Raw genomic sequence first — 10,651 nt, forward strand, 5'->3', positions numbered from 1 at the left:
TTGTGAAAGCAATTTAACTTCGGTGAATGTTAAGTGGCAATCAACTCTGTGTCCACTACCATCCAAATGGACAATTGATCGGATGGTTGTTGAAGTAAAGACGTGTAGCGTGTGTCAAATGGTCTGAAAGTATCTACCAGGGTGGCAACGATTACAGTCGTGCTCGCGAGTAGCCATTAAGCTGGTCAGGATTAGCCCAAAGAAATAGCAACAGATCAACAGAGTTTATTCAGTGTCACTGACGAAAAACAGCAGTCTTGACAAACTTTGAGTAGATTGACAACATGTAAAGGCGCAAGTAACTAGCGTTGATTACGAGTTGTGTCTGTCTCAAGTCCATGTCTAATAAAATCTTAAAGGTATGTTGTCAGTCTACTCAAAGTTTGTTTAGACTGCATTTTTTGTTTACACTGCAGCTGGTGATTCTTTCGTCAGATTCATGGAGCTGTCATGGGCTCCCCTGTGTCACCTATTGCATGTAACGTGTTCATTTGGAACGTTTCATTTGAAACAATTAGCAATTAACACAGAACCTCCCAACCCCCAAACCCCCGTTATGGCGGTATCTCTGTATCTATGATACTCATACAAAAGTGAAAATGACCCATGCTGGTGAGTTCACAGAACATTTCATCAGTTTAGTCTGGTCGACCCTAAGTTTACCACAGAAGCAGAACAGAACCGACCCTTACTTTTTCTGGATACTCTTACAGTGGTAAAAAAGGATGATTCTTTAGAGGTAAAAATGTGTAGGAAACCCACACGCACAGATCAGTACTTAAACGTCAGCTTTGACCATCTACTGCAACACAAACGGGTTGTCATCCGTACTTTCTTTCACAGGGAATGATACAATTATCTCGAAACCTGCAGACAGGAAGCCAGAGAAGGAACACATTACCCAGGTATTACTCATATGTAGTTACCCTAAGCAAGGAGCTTTTATCAGAGTCTAGACAGAGGTCTCTAAGGCCACTGCACCAAAACCTACAATCACTAGAAACCGCAACCAAAGGTGTCCCACAGGTCAGAGCAAAGGATTAGTTGTCTTGCCGTTGGTCAAGTATATGTCTGAAGCTCTGCGTAGGATCATCAACACTCACGGCATAAGAACGTGTTACAAACCAACCCGGACCCTTAGACAGCTGTTAGTGGCGCCTATTAAAGGATAAGGCCCTCAAAGAACTGAAGTGTGGTGTTATCTACCACATACAGTGCGCGGGGCAGAATATTAGGGGACCGTGCTAGGAGATATACAGAGGAGAACGATCACTTAAAGCAAGATTCTTGGAGCACAGGCGTCCCAACTCTACCTCATCAGAAGTGTTTCAACATATTCATATTGAATCTCCTAGACAAACAGTTTTCCTGGATCATGTACAGATTTTGAACACGGAGCAGGACAATATAGATTATGGCGCATCAACCCTAAAGGCCCCCTCTCACTTGACGTGCGACACGCTTGCGGCATTGCTGCGTTCGTTCACTGCGTCACTGTTTGTTTATTTTCTTCGATTTTTTATGATTCAGATATGCGCCAATACGTAAAAGTATAACATAAAAGACGACAAAATATACAACAAGTAAGAAAATTCGTTCTTTATCTCTGAAATTCGTTGAGCATCTTCCGAACGCAGCAATGCCGCAAGCGTGCCGCACGTCAAGTGAAGAGGGGGCCTTAACTGAACCAGGATGGTGGTAGATTCCGTCTTCCCGCCACTTTTGATTCGCTTCTGACGTCACTTCTGACTTCCGGAACGTCTGCGCAATGAATTAGACATCTAATGAAGGTCGACGAGATCGACTGAAAATTCATGGTGAGTGGCTTTCTTGTCCTTGAACAAAGCTCAGAACTATTCAACTATGGATTCTACCATTACAGACGTCACAGTCTTCATTCCAAGGGAATTAAACGCAAGTCTTTCATACATACCAGATTCCACACAGTACCTCTGGCTTCCTGAGAGTCGTTTAACTTTTATTTCCTTGTCAGATGTAGCTAAGACCGTCATCGATTTTTGTGCAACTAAAAATATCACATCATCAATTTATGTACAACTAAAACATGACATCATTGATTTTGTGCAACTAAAATATGACATCATTGATTCTGTGCAACTAAAAACGTCACATCATTGATTTAGTACAAATAAAAAGACATCATTGATTTTTGTGCAACAAAAACATCAAACCATTGTTTTGTATGTGCAGCTAAAACATCCCATCATTGACTTTATTTCTGCTACCAGTAAAGCGCCCTCCGATTTGCTGATAAAACATTGATGACTGCGATATAGACGCGCTGAATCAAAGTCTCAGGCTGTTGACTTGTGCCACTGTAAGAAGTTAAGATCAATAGTCCAAATCCAAGATGCAATAAAAATCTCGTGGCAGAGAAGTGTCACACGAGCAGCCAGCCCCCATAGCCAGCTGTCTACGTGCTTAAAATAAAGGATTTGGTCAATTTACACTGGAGGTGGAATGTATGTCTCGAGAAGGCCCAATGGCGGCCTGCATATGACGTCAGTCTTCAATGACATCATCTTTCTCGTAGTGCCACATCGCGGACGACACTGTTCATTATGGCTATCCTGTGTCCTCTTCAATTCTTTTACTTGGAATCTGCATTCCAATAAAAATCCACAAAATGCCACTGGGCAATGGGATGGGACTCCTTCTCTAAATAAAACAGAAGTAAAGAAATTAATACATCCACTTGCATATTATCAGGATACGTTGATGAAGGTTCGACATCTAGGTAATAAGATACGCCCAAAACAGCAACTGGATATGATTTTTTCTCCCTCCAACAAAATTTATCCAATGTCACAGACGAAAGACACCGGATGGCTGTCTGAAACGTCTGACCGTTTCTAAAATCATATCCAGTTGCTTGAGTAACTGCGTTTTGGCGCATATAATCAGATAATTCTACATGTACACTGTTGTCATTCAACTTTGCATATTCGTACATCAGACTTATTTGCTGAAGACAAGCAAGTGAAGATGATGATAACATCGATTACAGATTGTTCAATTGCCATGCTTTCCGATACGAGATGCGGTGAGATGTTTTCCGATACGGTGTCCCAAAATAACCGCCGTATTATCAATAAAACATTGTGTCTGATGTAACGTGAAATCCTGTAATCCCAAGTAATTCTTTTAGTTTCCTTTGCGTCTCATCTCAAGTCAAGACTCAAACTGAAGCTGACAGGGACCGTATGCAGACCGACGCAGCACACAGCGATCTATATGCTGTGTATGCTTCATGTATTCTCCTATGTTATGAGGCAATGTTGTGAGAAATGTGTCGCGAAGAGTATGACATGACTGAACCAGGGCCGGAACATTTTCGTTGATGCGAAGATGAAACAAGTTTGAAACCACCATTGGGCGTGACAATTTGGTTTGCAATTGCCTTGTGCAAGTGCACAGCGCAAAGACATAAAATTGACGTTAATGCGGTGACTGAAATGACATGCTGACATGTTCTATCTTTCCCTCAGAAGCAATAGAAGTTAACTTAGAGGTTCTCTGCGGTTCTTGACCCAAGGGCCAATATTGTAAAACGAAATGGCTTCAGGAAAGTAGTTTCTGGCAGTTCTGGAAACGGTAAAATGCGATATTACTAGTGCCTTCTTGGCTTGTGATCCAAATATGTGGACTCATAATATAGAAGGTGCCTCGTATAGGTTCAGCCGCACGCAATGAAAATTGTATTTTGTTGTTTGCAGTTTGGTGCACAGCCAAGGAATTCGACCAGAACCCTTATAGTGCCGTTAGAAACTTTAGCAACGTGTCGTTGCCATACTTTGACAAACTATTTTTTTCTTTCGTGAATATTTCCTTCAGATTTTTGTGTGTGGTCTGTTTGTTTGTCTTGGTGTGCGTCCAACTTGTTGGGCTGGGTTGTAAGCTGAGGAAGACAGGATGCGAAGGTGGAGCTGGTCTGCGCGCGTCCCAATTTCTTCCTTGACTGCTGGCAGGAAGTGTATGTCGGTAATATTTTTTCACAGATGTGAAAAACTCTAAATACTTTGTGGAAGTAGTATGAGATATTCATGTTCTGGATAGATCTGATGGAACAAAACCACGATGCTTGTATCAAGTTATTACAAAACTAATCTTTGTACAACCAACACGAAAAGAGTTTGGACTTGCACAAATTTCCGTGTTGGCTACGTAAAGTTTAGTTTTGTCATAATATCATTTACCAATACAGATGAGCTTTCATGATATGCTTGCATCAACTTTGTTTTCTATCTGATAGTTGAACCCTATGGAGTTTTCTTGTCTTCAAAAGACTAAAAGTCCTATTCCATTGACGTCATATATTCAGACAGTGACTATCAATCTACGCCGATCCTACAGCGGTAGCCGGAACATTTCCTGCTGGTATCTGTTATAAATCAAGCGTAACTGACTTTCCAGGTACATTAATGTACTAGCATATCACCTTCACCATAAGCACTATTTCTTTGGGGTATTAGATGCAACGAGCAACGCAAATCCTAGATTGATGACAGTCTACTACCACCGCTGTAGTCCATTAGTACTGAGGAAGATCTATCTGGCGTGGTCAGTGAAGTCTCTATCAAGACATAGAAAAATACATGTCTATCTCTGCGCATTAAACGCAGTGGAATGGTATGCAGACTTTTTGCTTTTCAGGTTATCTTGAGAATCTTCTCTAAAATAAGATATTTGAAACCATCATAAATTATATAAAAAAAATTAAAAAGTTCCTAAGAGAGGGTTCCAGAAGTTCTATACGGTCTCCATACGTGATATCCATTCAAGCATTGACATAAAAACTGTTCGGGTGGTTGAAGGCATCACATCACCTTATGTACCAGGTGATGAAGCCTCATTACTGTCTTCCCCATCATTTCCCCTTGGGCATGGCCATTTTATATCAAGTTGTAGGCAGACCATTTGGTTGGTAACGTCGCTACTTCCAAAGACCAAATGGAATATTGATATTCCCCGATAGTACCTGGCTATTGCTATAATCCAAACGTACCTAAAACGTACAATTATCTATATCAATTTTACAACAGTTAAGTGGTTGATAACATAATTATACCTAGGAGACAAAACGTCAGCTAGACAACCATCCCTGCAGAATGTAAGATAACGACTGTAAATGACCAATATGGTCTTTCTGGTAGATTTGCACATATTATAGTTCTTCACACGTACAATTAGCATTAAAACTATCATGCACGATCGGCTGTGCATGAATAGTCGACTGCGAAATGCACGGACTACGCAGTTTGCAAAAGCTACTTAACGTAAAAGAACCGCTGAAATTACCATGTGGTCTTTCTGGTAGATTCTATAGCGTTTACATACTTAAAGCAGATTAAAACTATCATGCACTTATGCTGTGCATTAACATTCGGCTGCAGTATGCATGGACTGAGTAGTTTGCGCTGCTTATAAAAAAGGGCTCTTTTTGGTACATTCTATAACGTTTACATAATATAGTAGCATTATAGCTACATTGTATCATGCACTGAGGCTGTGCATTAACATTCGGCTGCGGTATGCATGGACTGTGTAGTTTGCCTGAGCTGCTTGATGTTAAGGTACTGTTCCAATCGACCAACATGGCCTTTCTGGTAGATTTTGTAACTTTCACATGATCTAGCATGACATAGAGCCTTGACACTATCATTGATTACTCATATGGTCTTTTTGGTACATAGTATGACGTTTACATGATAAAGCATTAAACCTATCATGCACTGAAGCTTCTATAACGTTTACATAATATAGTAGCATTAGAACTATCATGCACGGAATTCGAAGCTGTGCATTAACATTCGGCTGCGGTATGCATGGACTGAGTAGTTTGCTTATAAAAAATTGCCAATATGGTCATTTTTTGGTAGATTCTATAACGTTTTCATAATCTAGTAGCATTAAAACTACCATGCACGAAAACTGTACATTAACATTCGGCTGCGGTATGCATAGCCATAGACTGCGTAGTTTGCCTGAGTTTTACACACGTGACGCGAGGCGTCGGCTGGCCGGATTCTGCAGCGCGCCGTTGTTGCATCAAGCTCGTCTCTCTGGCTGATACCTCGCTCCTCGGACCAGTTAGCCACGGCAAATATTGAAACCTCTCCTACAGCTTGGGAAACGATTTGAGGCACCTTATGACAGTCTGCACAGTCACCGTAAAACTGCCACTCCGGGGGATGATAGCGCAGATAAGGCTGGGGCTGACCAAATGACTGGTGACGGATCCGGGATATCGACATAGCCACAGGCCCATCGTCAGTCGCAATCGACGTCATTGACTTTGGCACGATCGAGGATCGCGGTCCGAGAGAAGAAGAGATATATATCTATAGTTTGGGACTAATCGTGCGGAAATTTAGCGATATCCGGGAGGCTATGATTCAAGAATTGTGACGGTTCTCCAGACGGAATACCTGTGCCAACATGATGTTACTGAGGTGGATCCCCGTCTGGTTCCTGGGCGCCTGCTTACTTCTGTGCCCACTGCTCGCTCAGGAATCGAGGAGAGTGAAAATAGGTGAGTTTTGGAGACATTCTCTATTATAGCTTGTTTTTACGAATCGTAATCATGTATATTTAGTTGCTTGTCCCTTGAGGATATCCCGGTTCCTGGTCAAGTAATTTTTGTTGGAAAACGTTTCTTTTATTGCAAGAAATCAATGGAATCCTAGATGATAACAGAAAGGAGCTTATGGACGAAAAACGGTATTCCATTCTGACGATGATAACGATAAGCTAGTGGAACCTAGGATGTCATAAGCCACTGCAATAGGGACAGTAATTGTTCCCCCGAACCAATGCAGCCTGGATTTTTAGGTTTGAAAATAGTTGAATGGTCAGTCCACACGGTGGAGATGTACTGTACTTAATGATGCGAGGAAAGTTATCACTGAGGTAGGTCTCACGTAATACTCCTACCACATGAGGCGATAGACGCGCCGGCCACGGTTATCAACATTCTTGAAGAACGATCTAAACGCCGCAAACCTTCGAAACACATCACAGCGGCTGACCGTATCAATTAGTCATCCATCAGGCTTCAGACCAATAAGTGCCCACATCGCGAGTCATGTACAGAATTAAAACAAATCACGCTCTCACACCATGACGGATGGAACTCCCTTTGGCGGCCTGTTTGCGAATCAGAAGAAATGTTAGCTGCCCTGATGATCTCTACTCGGTTAAGAAAGGTTCGTTTACTTCATAGAACTGCGGCGACAGCCTTAAGGCGTCATCTGTATCTGTCTGTATCTGTATCTATATAGCCGGTATAACCAACCTTCGGCGTAACACACCAGCTCGCAGGCACGCGGCGTGGCAGCAGCTGGTTATATTACACTGAGCGGCCCGAAGTCCACGTCAGCTATGTTTGAAAAGTGCTACGTGGTAGTCTTTCCGGTGTTTCGGGTTTTGCATCACACGTTTGAATTGTGGCAAATAAAAGATGGGCCAAAATGGCTTGATTCACAAGGTCTTGCCATCGTCTTTGTTTTTGCTGCTTTCATCCCATGTGAGATTAGATATGGCATGGTATTGGGCAATGCTTGAATAATGTTTTGACCTTAATGTACATCTCTTCATTGATATCTCTGTCTCCATCAAAGACCTTGACACGTCGTTTTCTGCCCTCAGCAAAGATTACAGTAGGCTCACATTTTATAGCATGATAGCATCTTATGGCCACAAGGGACAGGGGATCTGATTCTTAGTCATGATTGTTACTAGGGCTGGGTATCGGTACAGCGTACCGGTACAAAACCGGTTTTTCTTATTGGACCGGTCCAGAAAAACCGGACCTGAAAAAATTAGGTGGACCGGATGTTGGACCGATTAGAAAATTAACATATCATTTTATCAGGCATTCACACGTTTTGGCGCTTGCAGTTGGAAGAAAATGACAAGAGGGAAGTAGAGTAGAGTTTATAGTAATTTCTACCAAGGTTTACAGTCAATCACACAGGTGCAGTTAGCGTTGTAGTGTTTTAAAACGCCAGTGTAAGTCTAATACTCCACCAAACAGATTTCTTGGTAGTGAAATGGACCATTGGTATGAGTCATACTGCATCAGGTCCAGGTTCAGGTCCGGACCTGGACCTGATCCTTTGGACCTGAACCGGATTTGGACCTGAATTTTCTGTACCGGTACCCAGCCCTAATTGTTACAGTCAATGCTTGAAATTTATTCTTTAGACTGATATGACAGAAGTCTTCACACCAGAGAAGTCCGCAAACAATAGACTACCGGGCAGGCAACACGTCGTTTGTTTACCCATCACGCTGCTTAAAAGTGCGTTGTAAAAATGCATGTTCGAGCATTACAGATTCATTTCCGCTCCATAAAAGTCACGGTACGTTCCGCATATATATCTTAATGGACTTTTAAATCCTGCAATGACCGGTTTACCCCCAACAGCCAATTACGTACCCCTTTAGAGATACACCTGGCCGGTACTTAGTAGAGATAGCATTAAAAATGTGGCCGTTGAAATGGGGCCTTTCAACGCCATTAGTTTTATATCTGGTGTGAGTGAGCTATTGAAGTGAGTTTGCCTTTGTTGCTATCAAGGTCGATGCGTTTAGGAATAGACATAGTAAAAGCAGCCAAGTGTATTATTGGCAAACGATTAATAATATGTTGATCATTGCGCTTCTATCAATTGAAAATGCTTTCAATATAAGTCGTGCTAGAGTGGCTACATTACATACTTGCCGTGTGCGGTCATTTGAGCAATGGATACAAATGACGAGGTAGCATTATTGTTCCGAGAGCGATATTTGTTTTGACACTTTTTTTTTCTCGAATTGACGTTTTCCATCGATAACGTAATTAACCTGAGTGATAACCCAGACTGGCCTTGCTGCCGGCAAAGCAAACAGTGATATCTATTGGCAATTTCAGATGTCTTGGTGATTACCAAGCGAGATGGATGTCTTGGTCACTTGCAATAATGGTTAATCCATTTTTGAAAACCTTGGATTCAGTCCAACATGAAATGCAAAATATTGATTTTTTTCTCCATGTGGGTCACCAATATCTGTATGTGCCGATATATCCCGTAGGTGTACGGCAGTGCTTGTTATATCTCGTGTACTACAGAATGTCGAAGGAAGAATCACTAAAAGTGTCTTATCTGTCTCGAAACAAGTATGCGTCTAGAGATAAACGAGAATAAACGCATCTAAAACCCGTAACTGATAGTGCCCTGCGGATATTATACATAACCAATCATGCGTAATCAGTATGAAATTCCAAGCTGCGTACTTTGTTCCCTTTTTTCATAATTGCTTGAACGCTGATAATTTCTCCGCTCGTTTTTGCCATCTTTGATTCACAGATCTAGACTAATATTTCTTTGACCGCTTATGGTGAAAATTTGCTGAGTCTTTGTCTTTAAGATGGAGTACAATAGAATGAGAAAGACTCCAGTCATCCTACTGCAACGACTCCAGTCTCTCTAGTACAATTTACAATTTTTTTAAAACATAGACCTCAGTATATATTTTACTTGCGCGACGGTAAACAGATTGGGCAAAGTTACAAACCGTTCATTGTTAATGATAGAAGATCAGTTATTTCTTCCTATGAGTTAAACATGTGGCGTCGTGTGTGGCGTAGCTGGTAGAGCGTTCGGCTCGGAATCTAGAGGTCCCGAGTTCGATACTCGCCGTGCCCCGAACGTTCGGCAAAGGCACTTTACACGACCTTCCTCGCTTCATCTAGGTGTCAAACAAACAAACAAACAAATGGGTACATCACTTCGCTCGGGTAGGTAAAAGAAAAGACTACCTTTACCTTCAGTCTCTACTGTGTATGTGTGTATGTGTTGATATAAATTACTAGCTTGTCCTAAAGCAAATAGACAAAAAATCTGGCTCTGTCCTCGCATTTTTTAAGAAAATTTCATTTTGAACCAATCAGACGAAATTTACTAGCTATTCCCTGAAATCTTTTCGCTCCGCCGCATGAAAAAATAAACCCAACGTCACAGCAAATCCTGATGAACGCTGGAACCCCGTGGATAGTCCCCGGGAGATCCACCAATAGGTACTTTCACTAAGCTGTAAATTACACCAGGATTTCTCCGCCTCATACAGCGAACTTCCATTATGGACCTGTTCCATACCACGCACAGAGAGTATCAACCATTTAAGGCAAGGCATTCTTCAAAAGAAGTAGTATTTCTTCGTCTATCAGACGCAGGAGTGCTACGGTTGTTTTTGTGCAGGAGTATTTGTTTCCACTAAAGACCAACATCAAAAGTGCACGAGTGCTGTTTCTGATATTGCGATCCACGAAGGGATCAGGGTTTTTATACATTTTTCGCAAATGAAATTACGTAATGTAAACGTACATTTTCTACGCCTGTACGTTACCTGAATAAACACAATCATACACTTATGCTAAAGGAACTAGCTTCAGGTTACGACGCTCTAAAAGACGAAATTGAGACTGGTACAAATGTACTTTGGATTCTATCTATCGTCGTTTTTAAAATGAACCTCGAAACAGCGCACCAGCTACCCCATCTGCTCCACATTAAGGCCCCCTCTCACTTGACGTGCGGAACGCTTGCCGAATTGCTGCGTTCGGTCACTGCGCTACTGTTTTGTGATT

The 10,651-nt window shown here is 41.8% G+C and overlaps 1 protein-coding gene across 1 annotated transcript in view; it reads left to right on the plus strand.

Annotated features, from left to right (window-relative positions):
* Positions 1-6,013: 6,013 nt before the first annotated feature.
* The window catches only part of LOC118429686 (glutamate receptor ionotropic, kainate 3-like), a 37,598-nt gene continuing 32,960 nt past the window's right edge, over positions 6,014-10,651 (plus strand). Inside the window, exon 1 of the mRNA XM_035840282.1 lies at positions 6,014-6,553. Coding sequence (XP_035696175.1) covers positions 6,460-6,553 — 94 coding nt within the window. The 5' untranslated portion in view covers positions 6,014-6,459. The remainder of the gene's footprint in view (positions 6,554-10,651) is intronic.

The sequence above is a fragment of the Branchiostoma floridae genome, chromosome 13, assembly GCF_000003815.2.
Source record: "Branchiostoma floridae strain S238N-H82 chromosome 13, Bfl_VNyyK, whole genome shotgun sequence".
Taxonomy (NCBI): Eukaryota; Metazoa; Chordata; class Leptocardii; order Amphioxiformes; family Branchiostomatidae; genus Branchiostoma; species Branchiostoma floridae.